Source organism: Chrysochloris asiatica, unplaced genomic scaffold (assembly GCF_000296735.1).
Source record: "Chrysochloris asiatica unplaced genomic scaffold, ChrAsi1.0 scaffold00121, whole genome shotgun sequence".
NCBI classification, from domain to species: domain Eukaryota; kingdom Metazoa; phylum Chordata; class Mammalia; order Afrosoricida; family Chrysochloridae; genus Chrysochloris; species Chrysochloris asiatica.
This window is the reverse complement of record NW_006408639.1, coordinates 6,472,499-6,497,005: the sequence shown is the minus strand read 5'-3', so window position 1 is coordinate 6,497,005 and position 24,507 is coordinate 6,472,499. Positions and strand designations below refer to the sequence as shown.

Sequence of the window (24,507 nt, the reverse complement as noted above, 5' to 3'; positions counted from 1 at the left end):
CAATGGTGTACTTAGCCGTAAAGAACAATGAAGTCTTGATACATTCTGCAACACGGTTGATGCTTGAACCATTATGCTTTGTCCAATAAATCAGACACATTAGGACACTCATTATGTACATGATCCCATTTTAACTGGAATACCTGGATAGGCAAATGCATAGAGACAGAAAATAGACCAGTGATTACCAAGGACTGTGGGAGATGAGAATGGGGAGTTAGTACTTAAGAGGCACAGAGTTTCTGTTTGTGAACATGTCACTTAAATTGTACATTTTAAAATGGCTCCAGTAGCAAATTTAACAGTATATGTATTTTACTGTTTAAAAAAAACAGCTGATGACATTGACAGACCAAAAAATATATTTTTTTTTAACTCCTGCATTAAATGAAAAAGTGCAAAAGAGGCAGGCAAGTGATCTTGGGTAGCAGGACTCAACACCAGAAAGCTGCAAAGACCCATTATGTGACTCTACATAGAGAGACAACTCTAAACCACCACAAGGCTTGTTGAAGTGAGGACCACAGGATAGCAAGCAACTCAATTTTTACTTTACTGTGGGAAAATGAACAAGAATTACCAAAATAATCTGGGGGAAAAGGAAAAGGGCTAACAGAAGAAACCACAGGAAAATATCTGATAATTCTGAAATGGGGAAGAACTCTCAAATTACGATTACAAACAAAGAAAGCAAAACTAATCATGTACACACATCCTCACCAGAGCCTTCAAAGACATAAATCAACTATGTAAGAGTCAAACATGACTGCATGGTAACAATCATCCAAAAGTAAACTCATGAAGGACATACTAGCGACAATATCAGAGACAAATGCCTACCCTTCCTAATATACAGACAGTTTGAACAAGAGTGACAACCAACAAATTAAAAAAAACGGACTCAAATATATACAGGAAATGTAAAAATCTTCTAAAATGAAGAATGTTCAACCTTAGGAATAAGAATTCAATTCTGAGATAACATTTTTCACATTTGTATCAAAATGGCAAAGATCCAAATGTTTGCCAATTTTTAGCAAAAACATGGTGAAACAGGCACCATCTTCATTGCAGATGGAGGGACTTCATTAGAATATAACCTTTAAAATTAATTCTTAACCATTTTAGCCTACCACCCATTCAAAATTATGTTGCAAATTTTACATCCCGACATAACACGTTTAACAACCAAACAGAAGGCACAATTCCTAATTTTCAATATAGGCAAAGAAAGCCTGTTTTATTAGTAGGATGACCAACTCATCCCAGTTTGCCAAAGACCTTTGTGTTTTTAACATCACCGAGATTTATCTCAGTCCCAAGCAAACCAAGTCAGCTAAAACCTCTACATAGCCCCCAAATGAGGAGGTCAGTGATCCTATGAGACCCATCACAGAAGAGGCACTGACACTAAGTATGACAAACACAAAACCAGCTGCCACCACACTCACTCTTGTGTAGAAAGTCAAAAACGCAAAGAGCTGTGAGTGTAGAGCAACAATCCGCCCATAGAATACCAGCCTTAATTCCTGCAGGGTAATTTACTGCGCCACAAGGTTGGCGGTTCAAACTCACCAGCTGCTCCTCAAAAACCCTCTTCAGGGTCGCTATGAGTCATAAACAACTCCATGGCATATAAAACAATAAGAATCTATTTCATAACTGCTGAGAAGATTAAATTTATTGCCATGTATTTAGAACAGTAGCACATTTAAGAGTCGAGTAATTTTTAGAAACTAGTAGTTCCAAGAAGAAGAGTTTGTATTTTCAGAAAATAATGTCTTGAAAAGGAATATTCATCTTAGTTAAGCAAGCTTATAAGCAGCCAGGTAACAAAGATTCCTTAGATTGCACCAGTTGAAGCAGTTTATTCTAAGTAGGGCAATGTATGCAATCTTGTTACCTGGCTTCTCATAAGCATGTAAGAAATAACACCTGGGGTGGGCTTTCATCACATAATTAACAGAAAACATGCCATAACCAACTAGGCTTCCCTCTGGGTCTGTATCATTTAAACTTTGGGAGTCTTAGGTTTAAATCATTTCTCTCAGTGACATGAGCTAATTTGTTTAACTTCTCTGATTCTGTTTTTGCATCTGGCAAACAGGTTTAATACCCAATTTATGAAATTCTTCTAGTGATTAACTGAGACAAAGCATTTGAAGTGTCCAAAGATGTAAATGAGGTTTTCCCTTTCACCACTACTGTTGCCACAAATTAGGTGATGAATGGTAAATGTTTACCCCTATCTTTTCTAATCTAAAGTCTTAAACATAAAGGAATAATCTAAAATACAAAAAATAATGCACTAGACCGGGATGGCGCGCAGCTACCGTTACTGAACATTTTCATCAAAGAAAAGTGATCAAAAATGGTGAAAGACAAAACAAAACTGCAAGTTCTCATGGACTCTAGTTTTTACAGGGCCATGGAGGGTGGATGAACCCCTGAAAACTATTGCCCTGAAATAATTTTTAAACCTTATACCAAAAATATCCCTTAAGTTCTTAAAGCCAAATAGTTGCGTTTAACCAGTAAAAAAAACAGCTCTGCTTTGAACATCATGCTCTTTTAAGAGTTATCAATAATCTCCAGACTACAAGTCACAAGGCCAGCAGTTCAAGCCCACCAGCTGCTCCACAGGAGGAGGTGGCGGCAGCTTCCTGCTCCCTTGAAGATTTAAAGCCTCAGAAACTCCAGCAGGTGTCTCTATGAACTGGAACTCACTGGGAGGCACTTGACAACAACAATATGGGATCAAACTGGCCAGAGTAAACTGGTAAACTGGAAAGATCTGACGGAGCCTCAGGGACAATGAGCTTCTGTGATTGAAAGAGAACAACTTGGGAGGAGGCTGAGGAGGGCTGCACACTTTGAGGAATGGAATCCATGACACTGAATTGTACTAAGAGACACTGTGGAATTGGTATATATTTTGTTGTGTACATGTTCCACAACAACAAAATAAAATTTACAGAAAAGAAGACACCTCACCAAGGGAGCAGAGATGGGGCCCTGGGTTTGATTCCTGGCACGTGCACCTCCTGCAGCTATCTGCAGTGGAAGCTGACGGGCTGTTACAGTGCTGAACAAGTGTCAGCAGAACTAACAGACCAACAAGGGAGGCCAGGGCGTCTCCTTCCCCAGACCCTGTGGGTCACAGTGGCCTGATCAGAACTGGTGTCCAACTCCTGGAGTCAACATGAGTGGGGGGCCGAATGGACTGCGGATCACCAATAAATTGTAATCGGGGTGTGTGTGTATGAACATGTTTTACTCTTAACCTGAAATTTTCACATCTAGATCATATTAATAACACCAACTAAAAGCGTTCACATGCCAGGAATTGTTGGAAGCACTTACTGGCTTAATCCTCATTACCCTCCAGAGGATGCTAACATTGAAACCCTGACTTTACAGCTAGTAAGTAAGGGACTGTGGACTGGCCTCCAGGTGTCCTCTCCCGTGTTCATTCTTCTAACTAATATGCTACACCACCTCTTAAAACAATGGAACCTCTCAAGTTAGAGGACATCTCAAGGTCAAGTTTTTCAGTTGAAAAGAGGACATCCTGGTGGTCTGAACTAAACATGACTTGACCTCCCCTCCATAGATTACCTAAGAACATGGAGTTGATAGTGAGGTCTCTGCGCTCAGCATCTTTCTGCCAGTCAGTTGTGAATTCTACCTCAGCATGCCTTCCATCTGTAAGGACATCAATCCGTAGCGTGGTAATTTCAAAATTTTCTTCATGAAGCTGCAAAATACATGTTGTTGTGTTGTTGTTTTTTTAAATCAGTGATAAGACCTACTAGGTAGACTGAAAAGACTTTCTCTCCATTAAAGTAGAATACTGCAAGCCCTAACCATCGGTTACAGTACCTTTTTTCTTTTAAAAGTCAACTTATATACAAGGAGTCCTGGTATGATGCTGTGGGTTAATGCGCCAGACTGCAAAGCCGTCTGAACTGCAAGGCTGGCGGTTCACTCACCAGCTGCTCCTTGGAAACCCTATACAGGGTGGCTATGGGTCGGAATTGACTTGATGGCACTTGACAACAACAATATACAAGGAGCTCTGGTAGCGTAGTGGTTATGAATCGGGCTGTGAACCGCAATGTCAGGAGTTCGAAACTACCAGCAGCTATTCCATGGGAGAAAGATGAGGCTTTCTGCTCCTGTAAAGATTTACAGCCTCGGAAACCCTGTACAGGGTCGCTATGAGTCGGAACCGACTCCACGGCACTTAAGAACACCAACAATATTATATAAGGACTCCAGGTATGCCACTGAAGGATCAGCACTGGACTATGAACCATAAGGTCGATGGTTCAAACCCACCAGCTGCCCCTTAGAAGCCCTAAACAGGGTCATTATAAGCTGGAACCACCTCGACAGCACTTAACAGTGTTCATACACTTTGAAAAAAAACCCCACAAGACTCAAAGATAGCACCAAAGATATTACTTTTTTAAAAGATTAGTTTGACAAAGGATGGATTTACAAAAATGGCAACTCTGTCCCAGGATATGGCAGAAGAGCAGGGGGAGCCCTTAACACACTATTCCGGTTCTCCAGTTTCAAATCAGGCTACTCGTGGTATATTCTTTAATAACGGTAGTTTGCAAAGAGCTGAGTGTCAGTTTACAAAATGTTTATTTTGAATCAAAGACTGATAGATTGGAAAACTTAGATCCTGAAACTCCCATGAAGGTAATCAGATTAAGATGAAGTGTTACATATACCTTAGGAAAAGAGATTACCTCTACCTAGGAAAGCTGAAGAATGATATCTGAGCTGTCCGCCTGAAGGATTCACTAGGATTTGTACACAGATGTGGGAATAAGAGCACTTCAAGTAAAAAGATGGTCAGAGGCATAGTGGAATAAGCTTTTTAAGCATTTAGGGGCAGACAGCAAAGGGTTGCAGATGCCAATCTGGAATCTCTCATTAGGAAGTAAAAGTCTCAAAAGAAATGAAGGAAGACTGGAGAGTCCAGATTTTGGTCCAGGAGTCCTCTAAATCTCCATACACACCCTCCCTAGCAATAAGCTAGTTCTTACTATAGAATTCCTAAACTCCCTTGGATTTGAGGCACCAAGTATCCCTGAGGACAAGGTGTAAGAAAGGGGTTTTGAAACAGTAAAGCCATAATAAATCCCAAACTATCATCCAAATATAGACAAAGCCAAGGAACCCCCATAATCTAAGAAAAGTAAATATAAGTGACGGGAAAAGCTCAAAGAAAGGAAATACACATCTGAAATATGAAAAGGAAGCTTTTCAAAGAAAGAGCTACTGAAAAGTTAAATGACAGTAAAAGTTTCAAATAGAAAGGTTGGGAGATGGATTTAAGGCACTTTTGTGGAAGTAAATAGCATGATGGAAAATGAGTTAAAAATTTAGAGGACCAGTCCCAGTGTGTCCAACATCCAAATAATAGGAGCTCCTAATGGAGAAGACCTTCAGCAAAGGGGATGAAGTGATGAAAGGAATCCACGAGGAGACTCCCTAAGTACCCACCACAATAAATGAAAGAATCTAAGTCTCTCCTGCCACCGGGCAAAGAAAGACATCAAGGTGATGGTGGCCATTGAAAAAGTTCGGAAATGGAAGAAAAAATGGGTGACTGTAGGTGACACTTCCTTTAGGATATTTCAGTGGGTTCCTGTGACAGACAACAAGGAGTCTCATTAGAGTGCCTTCAAAAAACAGCGGCTTCTGGACTTCCGACAAGAAGGCAGACTAGGCAGGCACACTACACTGACTCCATACAACAAAGATATGAAAATCCTGGAACCTTGAAATTCAGAGGAAAGGATGGAGAAGTGGATTGAGTGCTTGCTGGCAGGAGAAGTTGAGCAAGGACAGCGAGAGAGGGAGACTGCTGAAAAGCCAGACAGATGCAGCGTGACCACCTTCAATTTATCTAATAAGCAGCTTTAGCAGCAAAAGGTGGGTTCGCAGAGCAGACTCACACAAGTGGCAGGAAATGTGTGCTTGCGTCTTCTTCCCCATGCTCCCCTGGTAACCAGCGATGTGGCCAGCTCCATCCTCATTCAGCCCCAGCACAAACCCTGCTCTATAGGAGTTCGGAGCCCCGTGTGAGGCAGGAGCCAGCTGCATCACTCTAGTACATCGCTTTGGTGCGTGGATTCACGTAAGCTCAACTCCAGGCCTACAGAACTGGCAAAGCCACCAGACCAGCATTTAACCAGTCACCCTGCCCGCATCTGCCCTGACACTGAAACCAGCTCCATGAAGGCCCTCACAAACTGCTTCCGGAGTGAATGTCCTGAACATCGATAGCACCGAGGCTGATGGGAACTCCGTCCAGGGCCAAGAACTCTGCGGTCACCATCCTCCCACACCCACCTCGTCAGCTTCTTGGCTTGCAAGAGCTCCCCCAGAATTTATATTCTTCTTCTCTGAGTACAACAGCTGCACTCTTTTTGATTTTTGTTTTGTTTTTGTGTTTGTGTTCACTGAATTTCTTTTATTGTTTATTTTTTCTCTTTCCATTCCCTTCAATTTTATCATTTCTATCTGGCAATGTAGGATAAACACTCAACCACAAAGTCAATTTGAACCACAAGGCTGGTAGTCAAAATCCACCAGCTGCTCCTTGAAACCACTAGACAGGGTCGCTATGGGCTGGAACCGACTCCAGGCTACTTAACAGTAACAGAATCTGGGCTTTTGTTTTTCCTTCTTGTGTTTCCCACTTTCACTCTTCTTTTCCGCTTATTATTTTTCTTTACTACTCTCTACTCTCTCTTTTCTTCAGTCCCAGTTTGAATTTGCATAGAAGTAATTGATGGTCTGTTCCACAGTCTGCCTCGGGCCTTGTTTTCACTGATGATATGGAGCTTTTCCATTGACTCTTTCTACAGATGTAGTCAATTTGATTTCTATGTGTTCCATGTGGCAAGGTCCATGTGTATAGTCGTCTCTTATGCTGTCTAAAGAAGGTATTTGAAATGAACAAATCACTGGTTTTGCAGAATTCTATCATGCGTTCTCCAGCATCATTTCTATCACCAAGGCCATATTTTCCAACTACTGGTCCTTCCTCTTTGCTCCCAACCTTTGCATTCCAATCACCAGTAATGAGCAATACATCTTTTATCTTTATAGTTACATTCTTTTTTTCTGGTAGCTGCCTGGTTTTATTGAACTTTTCTCCTTTCGTTGTTGATTCCTTGTTTGTTTATTGTGGTTTATTTGCTTGTGTGCGTGTGTGAGGGGTTTTCTCTTTCCCACCAGACAAGAGACAGCAACCATGCCTATACGACCCAACCACAATTCTCTGTAGCTCCACACAATGGGCAAGAGCTCCTATACCAACTGCTAAACGACAGACAGCAGTCAATACCAGCCAAACCCACCCTAAACTGAGGTGCACAAACAGCAAACGAGAACAGTGTACCCACTTCCATTCTCTAACTACACCCACAGAAAACAGTGGTGAGAGCCAATAACACATCAACAGACAATAGCCAGTCATATACAGTATGGCAACCCCACAATGCCTCAGAGACAAGAGACAATTTTAGCTCACATGAAGAAACAAGAGAGACTGGCTCAAACAAGTGACCGAGATGCAGAGTCAGAAAAAGTTTCTGAAGAAGAACAGGTAATGGTATTAACTGAAAAAGAATTCAAGAGAATGATGTTTAGGAACCTTCAAAGGATTGACAGAAAAGGATGAGGAAAGCAATGAGAACACAGAAAAAGTTTTACAAGAATTCAAGAAAACAATGCAAGAACAAACAGACAAAATAAATGCAAATTGTCAAACTACAAAACCTGCTATTAGAAATCCAAAAGATTAATACTAAGATGTCAGAAATGAACAATACAATGAGAAGAAAAAGGAGTAGATTTGAATCAACAGAAGCCTGAATTAGTGAGCTTCAAGATAAATCTCTCAAAACTAGTATGCTAGAAAAACAATCAGAAAAAATAATGGAAAAATGAGAACAAAGCCTAAGACTTACATGGGACAGGGACACCAAGAAGAGGAACAACTTACATGTGACTGCAATTTCAGAACAGGGAAAGACAAACAGCATAGAGCAGATGGATGAAGAGTTGTTGAAAGAAAATTTGCATAGAATCATATCATCAGAGAAGATAAGCATACAAGAAGCTGTGAACAAACCCCAAATAGAATTGATCCTAAATGAAAATTACCAGGAGATACTACAATCAAACTTTTCAAAACCAAAGACAAGGAAAGAATCCTGAAAGCAGCTTAGAGAAAACAGAAAATTACCTAAAAAAGAAAGCCAGTAAGACTAAGCTCTGATTTCCCAGAATAAACCATGCAGTCAAGAAGGTAATGGGGTGATATATTCAAAACTCTGAAAGAAAAACAATGCCAACCAAGAATGACACACCCAGCAAAGCTCCTCCTGAAATACTACAGCACAATTAGGACAATTCCAGAAAAGCCAAGACTAAAGGAATTGTAATGACCAGACCAACTTCATAAAAAATGCCAAGGGATATTCTTTGAACTAAGAACCAACAACAGGAGACAACAACCTGAGATTTTAATACAGGACAAAACCACCCAGAACTCAGTCCAGACATAGAAGTATTTAAAGTAAAAACAGAGATCCAGAAACATCACAGTTTATAATGAATTCAACTACAAAACAAAAAGTGGGAATAGTACAGATACAGACATTCCAAAGGCAAGGAAGCTAAGTAGATTTCAAGATAAAAGATTCCCTCCCATCCAGCACAAGTATTAAAAGCATTTATTCTAAAAGAGCTCTGGTAGCGTGGTGGTTACGAACCACGCTGTGAACCTCAAGGTCGTCAGTTCGAAACTACCAGCTGCTCCGCAGGAGAAAGATAAGGCTTTCTGCTCCCGTAAACATTTACAGCCTCGGAAACCCTGTATAGGGTCGCTATGAGTCGGAACCGACACCACGGCACATAACAACATTCTAAAACAATAACGAACATAAAACTTCATAAAAGAAAATTATGTGGAGCAAAGAAACCAGTGACACTACAAAAAAAGATGAGGCTTTCTGCTCCCATAAAGATTTACAGCCTTGGAAACCCTGTACAGGGGCGCTATGGGTCAGAACCGACTCCACGGCACGTAAAAACAACATGAGTGGGCACTAACTCAAAGGCACTAAGCACAAGGTGCACCGACGGTGACTGGATTAAATGCACCAGTCAAGAGACAGAGAAAGTAGAATGGCTAAGAAAACAGGAACCATCAATATGCGGTATACAAGGGACACATCAAAAGCAGGGAGACAGTCTAAATGCCCAGCAACAGACAGATGGTTACACAATAATGATGAATCTGTAAAACACCTCACGACAAGGTTGAAGCTAAAGGACATTATGCTGAGTGAAACTAACCACAAAAGGACAAATACTGTATGAGACCAATATTGTAAAAAGTTCAGAAAAAGAAACCTGATGGTTATGGTGTGGGGGAGGGAATTATTCACGAGCTGGAGGGTAGACATGGTGACAGGGCAGACAATATATAACAAGAGGAAGGGAAGTGGCAGAGGAAAGATGAAGGTAGTAGGAGACACGGAGGAGTGCATAGAGATAAATACTGTGAACTGATAGTACATGGAGAGGATTACAGTCATTGTAATGAAGCAAAGTGTATGATTTAATTGAACTAATGCTCTGTTCTGCAAACCTTCACACAACTCACACACACAAAAGCTTCCAACGGGTCGGTTACATTCAAAGCAAGAGGTCAGCTCAGAAGGTTGTGGTGACCACTTTGGGGACTGCAGAGAAATATTCTTGAAGGACACAGGATGAGCACAGGTTTATTAGGAATAAGTTTTATAAAATTTGAAAATTGCATTGGTGAGAAAAAGGCCAGCAAAGTTTCACTGAAGGATTTTTTTCTGTAATCACACTGCACCTGCTGATTCTGTGAGGGCAGCAAGAGCTGTCCTAGGAGAATTTCACTGGGCAACCGAAGCCCACCTATCCTACAGCCCTGAACGTGCCCCTTAAGGCACTGTTTTGTTCCTTCAAGGATGCCCAAAAGTGGCATTTCTACATGTTGTAAAAATCAAAGAGCCCAGAATTATTGGTACAGGGTTAGAGAAATAGAAACAGCCCTTTCAGGAGTGAACAGACCTAGGTGGAAGATATGTAGAGAAACGACAGCTTCACATTTTGCTATTTTTGTTTAATAATGATTTCTATGATTTTCTAGCAATACTTTTGGATTTAACCCTCATGTATGCTTACTATAATACAACAAGTAAAAGAATCAAAACGAGGTACCCAATCTTGAAATTAAAAACACTTTACATAAGAAAAAGGCGCCCTGGTAGCACTTAGCTCAGCTCAGCTGCTACCGAAAGGTCAGCGGTTCAACTCCTCCGGCCACTCTATGATGAAAGATGAGGCATTGTACAGCCCCATGGAAACCTATAGGTCATTATGAGTCAGAGGTTTACAGATAAGGTCATAAAGACTTCCAAAAGGAAAAATAAATGGGACTTAAGCAAAAGAGAAATTGGAATGAACAGGATCTTGTTAGTGGCGTCACTGGAAACTAGAAAATCTTGGCAGACCATGACCTTTAAATCTCTAAGTGAAAATTCCAAAACAATCAAACCAGTATGAAGGTAAAGTAAAGGTATTTTTATTACCCATGCACTCTGCACAGAAAGCTACTGGTGGTTTGGGTATTATTAAGATGAGGATCTAACACAAGAAGGAATACCACATGGTTTCCGAAACACAAGATTTGGATATAGAAGAGAGGCCAAGGAAATCCTAATGATTCTACCAAGAAAACCCCAGCATGAGGGCTTGGAACAGACCCAGAGAGCAATCACTTCAGATTGGAGCAGAAGGACAGAGCGGATCCCGTGAGGGTGCTCACAGAGAAACCAACAGGGCACAGCAGTGTGAGTCTGTAAGGCTAAGAGTGTTCCAGTCTGACACAGAGTACAGGATGTAAATGAGGGGGTCCTGAAAACTATGGAAAAGAAACATGGTATTAACTACAAAGAAAAGAGGAAACAAGCCGCAGGAGCCACCTAACCGTAAGGTGACACACAATGAAGCTGTAAACCACACAAACTCATAAATGTAAACCCTGAGGCCTGATGGAACCACAACAGACTGGGAATGTGAGAGAAGCACAATGATGTGTGTTTGTTGAGGAGTTCAAACTTCTTCCCTAGTACAGAGTCCATGTTATCAAGTGCCGTCATGTTGGTTCTGACTCACAGCGACTCTGTATAGGGTTTCCAAAGAGCAGCCAGTGAGCTTGAACAGCCAACCCTTCTGTTCAAACCGACCTTGCAGTCCAACACACTAACCCACAGCGCCACACCATCACTCCGGAAGTCAATCGGTCAAAGATAACATCTTAAACCTTGGAAATTAAAACCCAAGCAAACACAGAACTGCAGCATGCGAAGGCCTTTTTTTAGAAATGTGGACAGAAAGGGTAAAACTCAATAAAAGTTGTTGCAACAAAGGTGGATAAATACGGATTCTTTTTCTTTGGGGCAGTGGGGTGAAAGGAGGGAGACTAACATTTTTAGATTACATTTGTTATTTCCTTTTTAACTAGAAAAACCATTAAAATTTTAAAATTACCACCGAAGCAGTGTAATTAAAGTATGTTGTTGTTTGTTGTTAAGAACCATTGAGTCAGTTCTGACTCACAGGAACCCTGCAGTGGGTTTCACTCACCCTGGCAGTGATTGTTCCATGTTTTTCTCCTTTGTTGTTGATCATACGAATCCCGGCAGACTGAAACATCTCCTTCATTTGAGCGGGGGTGGCCGTAGTTGCAAAGTCCACATCTTGAGGTTTTACTCCATTCAATAAATCCCTCACTGCTCCTCCTGCTATTCTTAACTCATGATTTTCTTTGACAAATAACTCTGGGATGAGAAAAGAGAGATTCTTATTTCAATGTGTTTGTTTCAACACTCAATTACAGAGTTTTTCAATCTATTAGAAATACTCAAGACCATTTAGCTGAACAGGTTCACATGGAAAATGAGAAGTCAAGTGAGTTCTCTGGGCAAGCAGGCAACTGCTGAACTTTTCTCTGTAGATTCAGATGGTAATTCATAATTTCACAATGGTCTAAGGTCATCAATATCATCTGAATTAGCACCAAAGAGTAAAGCAAACAACTCTACTCTCTTTTTCCAGTTGATGAGCATACCTCAGACATGATGGCTTGTTCTTGGCAGAACCCCTCTTTGTGTATAGACGTTGAGGTTATAAGCTCATGCAACCTTTCCAACAACCAGGGTACAGACATTAGATCATCACATTACTTACAAAAAACATCAGGGCTTAGAGTCCTTCAAGAAATACTATGTGAATGATGTTTAGAGATCAACTCACTTATCTGTTGGTGGTGTGGTGATGGTAGTGTGTCATGGAGTCAGTTCCGACTCATAGAGACCCTATACAGGGTTTCAAATCTTTATGGGAGCACAAAGCCTTTCTCCCGTGGAACAGCTGGTAGTTTCCAACTGCTGACCTTGCGGTTTTCAGCCCAATTCGTGAGGTCCTATGAACACCACAGGAGACCCATAGCTGACTCCTGTAGAGGTACAGGGGCCAAGCAAAGTCCACTATCACTATACCCCAATGACAACAGGACACCATATAGAATCCAGTAAGAAAGACAGTCAGGAGCTGGTCTCCAACGGCTGACTTGATTCTCAACCACAGGCCTTGGTGCTCTCCAGCTGAACACACATAAGCTTATTTCACAAAACTCCAACATCAGACAAAGCCATTCTCCAACCCTGATGGGATAAGACAAAAACAAGACCACTCCATAATCAAAACCCATAAGCATGACCCAAACCACCACAACCATGACCACACATTCCCCTGCCCTACCTAGAAGGAGTCATTGCTGCTTCTTTAAGAACTGCAGATTCAGTCTTCGTTTATGTATTCCCTTCTTCTTGATGTGTTAAGATACCCAATCATAGGATTATCCCCCACTTCCTGACAGTATCTAATCTACCCTACTTACTTACATCCTGGCTCAAAAGAACCAGACAAAACCAATCCTGTTAAGTCCTTTCTAATATCCATTTACCAGGTGTCTGAGGGGCACAAATGGTTTGCACTCAACTAACTTAAAATCCTGATGTGGAGCTGTAGGATAAGCACTGGACTACTAACCACAATGCCATCAGTTCAAACCCAGCAGCCACTCCTCAGAAACGTCAAACAAGGTCTGTATTTACTGAGTCAGAACCGACTCGATGGCACTAAACAACCCCCTCAGAGTTGGCGGCTCACACTCAACTCACCCAGCAGCACTACGGAAGAAAGACCTGGAGATGTGCTTCTGTAAAGATCTGTTGTTGTTTCATGCCATCAAGTCAGTTCCAACCCAGAGCTTCCGAGGAATGGCTGGTGAGCTTGAACCACCGACCTTGTGGTTCAAACCAACTTAGCAGTCCAGTGCATTAACCCACAGCGCCACACCACAGCTAAGAAAGCCCTATAGAGCAGCAACAACTAGACGGTGACTCACGGGGTCACTGGGAGTCCGGATCAACTAGATGAGATGGTAAGTAATGGGTGTTTCTTCTTTGCACTCCCTTACTGAGATGCCTCATGGTTCCCTTATGTTGGGGTTCCTACTGAATCCAAGGACTAACAAACCAACTTATTTAACTACAGATGTGTTCCCGATGGTCTTTGGCTCACAGTAGCATTTAAACTCATCAAATACCAGAGTTCTAGTATCCTTGAGCACAACTCAAAACAAAGTCCCCCATCCCAACCCTAATCAACTAACATCTTCTGTTCTTTCTCATCCACCCTCCTCTTCCACCTATTTTGTCCAAACCTTTCAGCTCTGGTCTCTATTACTGTTAAGTGCCGTCAAGCTGGCTCTGACTCACAGCAACCCTGTATACTGTTTCCAAGGAGCCACCGGTGGGTTTGAACCACCGACCTGGTAGTTAGCAGTCCATAGCCTATCCTACAGTACCATACCTGGGTCCTTTGCTTTCTGTGTTGTTCTTGTGAAGTGCCGCCGAGTCGATTCCGACCAATAGCAACCCTGTATAGGGTTTCCAAGGAGCAGCTGGTGAGCTTGAACCGCCGACCCTGCAGTTCAAACGACTTTGCAGTCTGACGCATTAGCCCACAGCGCCACACCAGGACTCCTATAGCCTCCCTATAATGATTGACTAAAAAGTCAACTCAGTTTCTATACCGAAAGCTCCCTTCCCTCCAGTTTCTTGGAGTAACTAAAAGTTGACTCTTTCACAGAGATCACCTCCATGAGCTCTCTCCAAGCACAAACATTCATTATCCTGCACTCCACATTTCCTGTCAGGATCACTGACTCATCGCTCTTAGTATGGTCCCCTCACGTTAAAAGATAAAAATCTGACGTTAGTTCACAGCTTTTATGACATTTATAGACAAACCCATTTTCCAGTTGGTGAAGGACCACTAAAATGTAAGGTTTCATGAACCTATTTCCATTTTCCCCTTAAGTCCTAGGCCTTGTACCTCCAGCCTAAGCAAAGGTCTCACAACAGCATCCTCATGTATCTCCCCTTCTCTAGCGCCACACTATTCAACCTCCACAATCTGGACACAGGGCTCTGAAATACCAGGAAAGTCAGGCTAGCCGATTCCTCCTCCTAACTACTCATAGAGTCCTGGTGTGGCGCTGTGGGCTAATGCACTGAACTGCAAGGTCAGAGGTTCAGTCTCCCCAGTCACTCCACAGAAATCCTATCCAAGGTGCTATGAATCAGAACTGACTCGATGGCAGTTAACAATTCCTCATACAATGACCAAGTGAAACGATGCCTCCTCCTAACTACTCATAGGATGAGCTCCACAGTTCTCAACACAAAATAAAAGGGTCTTCTTGACCTATTTCTGACTCATGTCTCACCAATCCACGTACCACACTTCACACATGCACCTACCTCTCCTCAGACTTTCCCTCTAACTGTGCTCATGCGGATCACTTCTTCAGCCAGCTCAGCATCTGATTGTCACTCTTCTGAGCCCACAACCCACTAGTATAAAGCATTATACTAGCTTCATGAAATAATATTTACCATTGGCACCTCCCTGGAATACATTCTACACTAGTCTCTCTCCCAAGCCCTCTCCGTTTAATGCTGTCATACACACTCATTTGACTTTATGCTCCACAAACGGGTCTGAAAGCAGGGACCTAAGCTCTCTAGAAGGTTAAGTTTCACTTTCACTTGAACCTGATTTAAATAACCAGATGAAAAAGACCACAGGTAAACAACAACAAAAAAAAAACGGACAGAGATCATGCTTGTTGTTATTGTTAAGCGCTGCTGAGTCAATTCTGACCCATAGTGACCCTGTATAGGGTTTCTGAGGAGCGGTTGGTGAGCTTGAACCACTAACCTTGCAGTTCAAACCGACTTTGCAATCCAGTGCACTAACTCACAGAGCCACATCAAGATTCCCAAGAGACCATGTTAACCTCACTGAAAGTTCAAAGTCACTGAGTAAATTAACTGCCCTAAAGAAAAGAGGTTAGCATTCAAAGAAGTCTATCATTTTGATTACCTCCATGCTATGTCGTCCTGGTGGAGCGCTGAGGGTTAGCACTGACTGTAAGGGTCACTGTTAGTGGAAACTGACTCGATGACACTTAACAAGAGCAGGCTGTAGGTAGGCACCAGTCACTCCTCAGAAACCCTATGGAAGGTCGTCAGAGTCGGAACGGACTCAACGGCACTTACTAACTACACTGTTAAATGGACTCGCAGTGTGCTGCTATAGAACCAACGCTGGACTGCAAACCACAAGGGCAGGACTTTAAACCCACCAGCTCCTCCTTGGAAACCCTATACAGGCCATTATGAATCAGAACCAACCTGAGAGCATTTAACAACTATGTTTTTAGTTATTTCCAAAACACAGTTCAAGATTTTTAAAATAATATTTTAACACAATTGAGAAAGGCATAAAAATATAAATCTTAGTGTCATAAAAACTATATAAAATACACAATTTTAGACTGACCAGCAGCTCCTTGGAAATCCTGTACAGGGTTTGCTATGGGTTGGAAGCAATTTGACGACACTAAACAGCATGTTCCGTGGGAGAAAGCTGAGGCGTTCTGCTCCCGTAAAGATTTACAGCCTCGGAAACCCTCGACTCCATGGCACTTAACAACAACAACATATAGCAACAACAATACAAGAGAACAAAACTTTAAACCACTGGCAGGGAGGCAATTGTGACTCACAGCGACCCTACATGAAAGAGGAGAGGACACTGTCTCCCAGGGTTTCCAGGGTTAGAATCTTTACAGGACTTATAGAGACTGCCATATCAGTCTCCCTCAGAGCAGCAGGTAGGTTCGAACCACCAACCCTTAAGTTAGTTACTAAGCACTTCAACCACTGTGCCACCAAGGCTCCCTAACCAAACTTTGGCTCCTTTATTCCATCATTACTGGCATCTTTAATTTTCAGAAATTTGATATTCTAGTCAACTTTGCAAGCTGCATACATACTCAGTAAAATGACACCTAATGTAATTCAATGTAATTGTACATTTAAGTCTAATATTCAGGAAACAGAATCTCATCATTCCGAATTGTGTTAATTTGTTCCAACTGCTTCATCTGATAGGAAGCTGTTGTTAATTTTTCTCATTAGAAATCCAAAAGACTGTTGTTAATGTGGAAGAAAACTTTATAATGATCTTTTCATTTCCATTTCTATTTTAATTTTGAATCAAATTTTCATTAACTTCTCTTAACAATTTTGAATTTTGAGTATTAGAGGTTAGGGGAGGTACAGGTAGGCAGAAGCATTTACATGACAAGACCACCACTCCCAGAATCTCTGGATTCCTAGTGTCCACACATCAAAAGAATGACCAGCTACCCCTGGGACCACCAACTTAGACAGTTGATAAGGAAGCCTGGAACTCAATCACCCACAGTCCAAAAATCAAAAAATCCTAGCTCCTCAACTCACTGTTCCTCAGGCAAAGTACAACTTCAATGCCTAAAGCACTTCAGTCTACAGAATGGGGAATCATCTTAGCTATCAGGAGGGCTGGACGCCCGGTGTGGAGGAGGGCTGGACGCCCGGTGTGGAGGAGGACTGGACACCCGGTGTGGAGGAGGACTGGACACGTGGTGGGGCGCTACAGGGTTAGCACTGAACTACAAACCACAAGACCCAACTTACTACCTGCTCCTCGGAAATCCTATACAGAGTCGTTACGAGGCCGACTGACTCCACAACACTTAACAACACAACACAGTATCACTAATATTACACAGTGGTGCTTAAGCAAAAGAAAAAATAACACAGATGAAAGACCACGACAAACTATAAAACACTGCCTAACATAAGGAGTTCTGGTGTGGCCCTGCGGGTTAATGTACTGGGCTGCTAAGTCAGTTTGAACCAGAAGGTCGGCAGATCAAGCTCACCAGCTGCTCCTTGGCAAACCTGTACAGGGTTGCTATGGGTTGGAACTGACTCGATGGTGCTGAACAACAACAACAAATATAAAATTAAAAGTGACGTTGTATAGGATAAGTACTGGAGTACTACCCACAAAGTTTGTAGTTCAACCTCACAGGCTATATAAGGTGTAGTAAGGGCTGTCTGCTCCCCTAAAGATTGAGGGCCTTGGAAGCCCTGTACTGTAGGGTAACTATGACTTAGAATCGACTGAGTGGCAGCAGGCTTTGTTTTTGGGGGGCGAACAGGGTTGTGAGGTACACTGGAGCTGTGTGACCAACAGGTTTGCTGTTTTTAAGTGCTGTTAAGTCGATTCTAATCCATAGCAATCCACAAGGCTTCCGAGGAGCAACTGGTAGTTTGAATCACCGACCGTGTGGTCAAGTGCTTATCCTACCGAGCCACCTCGGTCTGACTAACACACACTGTTCCAAATGTCCTCTCCTCCCAAACTGTCACATACGGGAAATCAGGTTACATGTGGCAAAGCAGCTTTAAGACTTCAGAACTGACATAGAAGGATTCAAACTAGATAGCATTACTAAACAAAAGGTATCAAAAGGCCTTGTGTATTTTTGTGCATTTTCTTTTTTTTTATACAGAACACTGCAGTTTACCAGGACTTCCACATTTAAAAAAAACAGCAGGAGACCACATTAAAGGAATTACTTGACTTTCTAGCTGCCAAGCACCACACACAGATTCCATTGTTGCCACTTACACCGTAACATAGAAAAACTCCATTTCCAGTATGTCCATATCCCTCTTTGCCAAATCCCAGGAAAAGACAGACTCTTAGGGGTAAACACTCCCGGCCTCTACCTTTGTGGCTATTGTGTGTGTAAAGTCTATCCCACCGCACAGGGGCCTCCGGGACAGAGCAGCAGTGCCCGCGTAGTAGACTGAATTGACATCTTGACAGGAGCAACTCTACCAGACCTTGTCTCGCTCAAAGCTGCTACGGGGTTCAAACTGCCAACCTTGCACTTCACAGCTTAGCTTACCCAATGTGCCACCAAGATTCCTAACCTTCACCTCACCCTACCCTTTCAGTTCTGACTTTGTTGGAATTTTACCATCAGGGGGCAGAAAACTCTGGCCAGGATTTTGATTGTAGTAAGCCAAATGCAACTGTAAAATGAAAGATGTTCAGGAAACTACAGCAAAGAAAATCCGGAGCCATGTTCCAAAGCAAATGGAAAGTAGTCTGATAGGCCAGCAGGGATTAACTGCCCACAGCCAGTCACTTAACCCCTCTCCTCCAAAACAGCTTTTGCAATTGGGTTTGGGAAGCGCACTGAAAGAACGAGCAAGTTCAAACCAAAGCCACAAATGGAGCATCTAGATCTCTGCCCTTCAAACAGCCACTGGCCACTGTGGTTCCTGAGCCCTGGAGGGGCAGCAAGTCAGACCTGAGAGAACTTATAAGTGTAAACACATACCAGGTACTTACCAGATCTTGAAAACATAAATCTTGAACATTAATATCAAATTATGAATACAAAATAATTCAATAATTTTTATCTAAAAATCCTATTTAAATGTTATTTTGGATACACTGGATAAAACGAAATATACCAAATTGATTAGAAATTAATCTTAAATGTTCCTGCTAACTGAAAGGTTTTAAATCTACCCAGAGGTGCAGTGGGAGAAAAGTTCGGTGCTCTCAGCCAGTGAAAACCTGAAGGGAGCACAGCTCTACTCTGACACACCTGGGTCTCCATGAGTTAGAACCGACTCAACGGTAACAGGCCTGTGTGGTTCATCCTGTATTTCTACTGGACAGTAACTTTCTTTCTGTCCAACTAAATCTCTCAGTGAAGTACCAACACAATCACCCTAAGACCATCAATTCAGGACCGCCTCAATGGCCTACTAAATCAATGCTTACCTTTACCACTGGGATGTATCCAACAAGTAGCTTTGCAAATAAGCTACTACAGGGAGTCAACACTACTGGCAGTAAGTGGATTCCAACTCACAGTGACCCTACCTCGGGTTTGTGGCACTCTCAAGGTTTAGGGGAGCAGCCTGCTGTATTTTTTTTTTTTTCCCCACACAGTGGTTGGGGGTTTGAAGAGCTGACCTTGTGGTTAGTAGTCACAACTGACCCACAGTGCCACCAAGGCTTCTAAATACCAGGTGTCATTTTAAAATAACTGTTCTCCAACTTTGTGTGCACCAGAATCAATCTGGGGAGTTCTATTTTAAAAAATCATACATGTCCATCTTCTCCCTCCCTCCAATGGTCCCGCGGGGCAACTCTAGCATCTGGAGATTTAACACTTCCACTGGTGAGTCTCATGGAGAGTGAGGGCTGCAAACCAGTTTGGGTCACATTTGTACATACCTATGTTCAGCTTCACATATCTGAGGGGCAGTGGTGTCATCTACTGTAAGAGAGGTTTCATTCCCAGCCAGTGGACCTCACACACAGCATCACACGTTAGTCATGCGTGGTCTACGTGTTGCTGTGATGCTAACCAGATTTCAGCAGAGCTTTCAGATCCCAACGGACCAGAAAAGCCTGCCTGGCGATCTACTTCCAGACGTTAGTCCATAAAAACCCTGTGGATCACAATGGCCCAATCTGCAACTGGTCATGGGAATGACGGAGGACCAGGCATTGTTTAGTTGTTTTGTGCATGGTTCACCCTGAAAGAGGACCTACTGAATGACAGGTGACAGCAATTCTGAAGACAGTGCTAAACCAGCCACAGCTGCTGAGCTCTTCAGCAACACACAGCACAACAGCTCCTGCTACTGCCAATACTTAACACGTAGGCAAGTTGTGACAACCACACTTACAACTGTTTGCTCTTAGTTACACCTTATTCATAACATGTACTACAATGTAACAGCATGTAATTTGCTGATGCTATCATTCTCAGATGTTCAAAGATGAGATTTATAAAAATACAAAGGTACTGATAATAAAAATGTACTTTATAAAAAACAAGTAATGAAAACAGTAATAAAAAAAAGAAGTATCCAGCACAAGTCACTTATGACAGTCATCGGAACAGAGCCCCACTGTACATTAGGGACTGCCTGTACTGATACAATCCTAGCCCAGGTAAGCTGAAGCTACCACACTCAAGTACTTATCCAAAGCTATCTCCTGTGTTCCATGTACTTAAGTTTCCCTGTGCACAAGCGCAGTACCTACTATTTCCCTTGCCTTCAATTCTCACAAAAAATACTGAAACCTTTAGACAGGCAATATGGCTTCACGGTTGCAAACTGGACTCTAGAATCAGACTGTTGCTGTTGATAAGAGCCACTGAGTCCATTCCGACTAGTACCCAGTTATTACTTACAAAATATAGGCAATCAGTTCACAAACCTAAGGTTACTATTTTCTCATCCGTAAAGCAAAGAGAAAACACATGTGGTGGTGGTAATGGTTAAGTACCGTAGAGTCGGTTCCGACTCATAGCGACCCTACACAGTGTTTCCAAGGTTGTAAATATTTACGGGAGCAGAAAGCCTCGTCTTTCCCCCACGGAGCAGCTGGTAGTTTCGAACTGCTGACCATGAGATTAGCAGCCCGATTCTGCAATGTACTTACACTATTTGGCATAGTGTATAGATAGGCCGTTTTTTGTTTTGTTTTTTTTGACACTTGCTTCCTGCCTCTTCTATTGACTCAACTGTGGTAGTTTCAGATTATCTATAATATTATTTTTTTATTAGCTAAAAAAAAAAACTTTTTAAAACATGAATGCTGCTTAGCAGTAATAGAAAACTCACATTCAGGGGAAAGGTGCACAGCCGAATTACTGTGAGTGCTGTCAGTAAGTTCCACAAAGTTGTACTCTTGGCAAGTGACGGCAATGACCAAGAGGAACACGAACCAGAGCAGCTGCTGAAGCCGCTTATGAATAAATGCAATACCTCATGGATTTCCTTTCTTGGTTTCGAGGTTTGTCGTCGTCGTTGTTGTTAGCTGCTGGCAAGTCAGCTCCAACTCACAGCTACACAACCCGGCCTGAGTCAACTACACAATTATTGTTACCCTGGAGCCCATTCCTCCTGCCACTGTGCCAATCCTTTTGGTTGGGGCTCTTTCTCTTTTTTGCTGACCCTCTGATTTACCAAGCCTGCTGTCCTTCTCCAGAAGCTGGTCCCTCCTGATAACATGCCTGAAGTAGGAGAGACAAAGTCTTGCCAACCTAGCTTCTAAGGCACATTCTGGCTGTACTTCTTCCAACTCAGACCGGTTTGCTCTTCTGACAGTTCATGACACTTTCAATATTCTTCTCCAATACCCTAACTCAAATGCATCAATTCTTCTGCAAGTCTTAATTATTCACTATCCAAATTTCACATGCATTCTGAGGCTTAGGTCTAGGTTGTATGGGACATCCCAATGAATTAACCAACATATTTAGGACTTCTGTTGTACCTCCTAGCTCACTGTTTAGTGCCTGGCATCTTAAAAGCATGCAAGTGGCCATCCAAGGCACAGTAATTGGTCTCTATTCACCTGGAGCAACAAAGGAAGGAGCACAGTCGCGAACAGAAGGCTATGGAACGTGTGACTAACTGCCTCCCTGAACTAACTGCCTCTTTTGCCATGAGACCAGAAGAACTGGATGGTGCCTGGCTAACATTACTGAACATTTTGACCAAGGATTCCACAGAAGAATCCGGATGAAAAGGGGGGAAATGCAGAACAAAATTTGAATTTTTCATGGACTCTAGACTTTCTAAAGTCATAAGAAGTGAGTGAGCCCCTGAAACTTTTGCCCTGAGAAAATATTTAAACCTTAAGCCAAAATATTCCCTGAAGTTATCTAACAATTGAACAATAGTTTAACTTGAGTAGAAAAAGATCTGCTTTTTACATGGTAGCATCAAATTGACAAAAGCAACCGTAAACATTTGAAAGGAACCTCAGCGAGGAAAGAGTTGATGTTCATGAGGGAAAAACATATAAGAAAAGGAGCAGGCAAATGGCGGCACAACTGAAAGAATGTAATCAATGTCACTAAATTATAATGTAGAAACTATTATGCTTTGCTCTGTATATTTGCAACAAAATTTTCAAGGAAAAAAAGTTGTTGACTAAAATAATGTTAACCCCCTTGCATCTTCATTTACACACGATTCCAATTTGGGGGGGGGGGGCACTCCAATCTCTCACCTGTCAGATTCCTCAACCCTTCTGTGAAGAGTGACTGGAATTCTGGAGACTGTAACTTCATTGTAAATAGATGCTGTTTCAGCAGGCACAGTCTATTCCAACTACAGCTCAGTAAAGGCTTAGGCCAGGGCTGCAGGTACTTGAGCATCTGGAGGGACAGTCACCAAGCAGACGTCTACAAGGCAAATGAGCATGCACAAAAATGACATTTAAAATCAAGGAACGGTACAGATTTCAACTGGACTCATTTACTGACTGAAATACATCTCCTGCTCAAAGGGAAAATGAAAACAGTGACATTGTTTCAATTAGATCTCTGCTCCTAGCCATCCAGTTCAGTCCTCCTGGAACACTGGGAACTCTACTCCCACATGGTACTACTGTTGTAACAACTTCCTGGGAGTCCAGTTTCAGTTAAAGTGTGAGGGGTACCAAGCTCCCCCAAACAGTGGTTTCAGAATATGTAACTGGAAGACATTACGTGAACACTTGGTATCCCTTCAGCTTAAATCTTAGTCACACCTTTACTTCCCCTGAAATTTAAGGTTCAAGCGACCTTCTAAAGTATTTCTTAGGAATTGTAACACAAAGGAGCGCTGCAGGATAAGTACGGGTCTGCGAACCACAAGGTCGGTGGTTCAAACCCACCTTGAGAACAGCAGCAGAAAGATGAGGCTGTCTGTTCTCGCATAGATTTAGTCTCAGCTCCCTACGAGTCATTACGGTTTTAGCTTCACAATCTACATTTCCCTCGATCATCCATTCACCATAGACCCACATAGTGCCTTCTCTTTTATCCCCACGCACACCCTGCCTTTCTTTCTCCAGCACTACAGGCTAGTTCTCCCCTCAGGGCTGGCATCCGACAAGCCGCAGCTCTCCAGTGACCCCCCAAAGGGCCCCAGCAGAGCAGAGCCAAGCCACCGCTTGGCAAGCATGCTGAATGAGCGAGTTTTCCCACGAGGAGACGCGTTCCCGTAACCCAAAACACCTGGGAAGAAAAGTGGACTCCCATTTCATTTCAGCTGTCTCAACTCAGAAAACCCCACTGGGGCTCCAGCCCTGAAATAGGTGTCCACCCTCCCACCACCACCACCAGGTGCTGGGCCGAAAGGTTTAACTGCATGCGGCCCAAAGCTCCAAGTTGGGCATCTTTCGCCGCTTCCGGTGAATGTGTTTCGTAACAGTCCGCTCCCGCCCTCCCGAAAGACCCCCGGAAAGGATCTCGCAAGGAGCTCTGCCCTCAAATCGCTACTAATGCCACCCCCTCCCCGCAGCGCCACGGTCGCACAAGCACACGGGACCCACTTACCGACCCCGAGGACGCCGACCAGGCGCGCACTTCCGGGAAAGCGAGCGAGATGACGTCTCAATGAACGTCTGTCGACTGCGAATAGGAAGCCACGGCCCGGCGGTGGGCAGGGGCTGCGTGCTCTCCCTGTCCCCCATCCGCCCACGCAGAGCTTTCTGGGAAAGCCGGCCTGGCTCATTGGCGGCCAGCACTGGCTAGGCGGGCGGCTGGGGGCACTCGCTAAAACCGAACCCTTAGACATCTTCGTGACATCTCACTACACCGCATTTCCCGCGGTGATCAGATGTCCTTCTGTACTGAATACCAGTGTGACTGAATACCAAGTGACTGACGCTGCCTCATTTGTAAAATGTGGCAATTAAAACTTATATCCGAGTTGTAAACCAGTTTCATTACTACCAACCACGGAAAATTGCTCATCAAAAAGGAATTAGTTAATGAGGGGACTGTAACCATGACAATGAAACGATATACGATAGGATGAATGTAAACTAATGTTCTCCCACTTAAACTATCACATAATTCACTAT

General features: G+C 42.8%; 1 protein-coding gene across 1 annotated transcript in view; it reads right to left on the bottom strand.

Moving 5' to 3' along the window:
* Window positions 1–22,840, bottom strand: part of TRNT1 (tRNA nucleotidyl transferase, CCA-adding, 1) — a 33,127-nt gene extending 10,287 nt beyond the window's left edge. Inside the window, exons 1-3 of the mRNA XM_006868664.1 lie at window positions 22,666–22,840; window positions 11,722–11,915; window positions 3,619–3,757 (exon numbers count right to left, since the gene is read on the bottom strand). Coding sequence (XP_006868726.1) covers window positions 3,619–3,757; window positions 11,722–11,915; window positions 22,666–22,813 — 481 coding nt within the window. The 5' untranslated portion in view covers window positions 22,814–22,840. The remainder of the gene's footprint in view (window positions 1–3,618; window positions 3,758–11,721; window positions 11,916–22,665) is intronic.
* Between the last annotated feature and the right edge of the window lie 1,667 nt (window positions 22,841–24,507).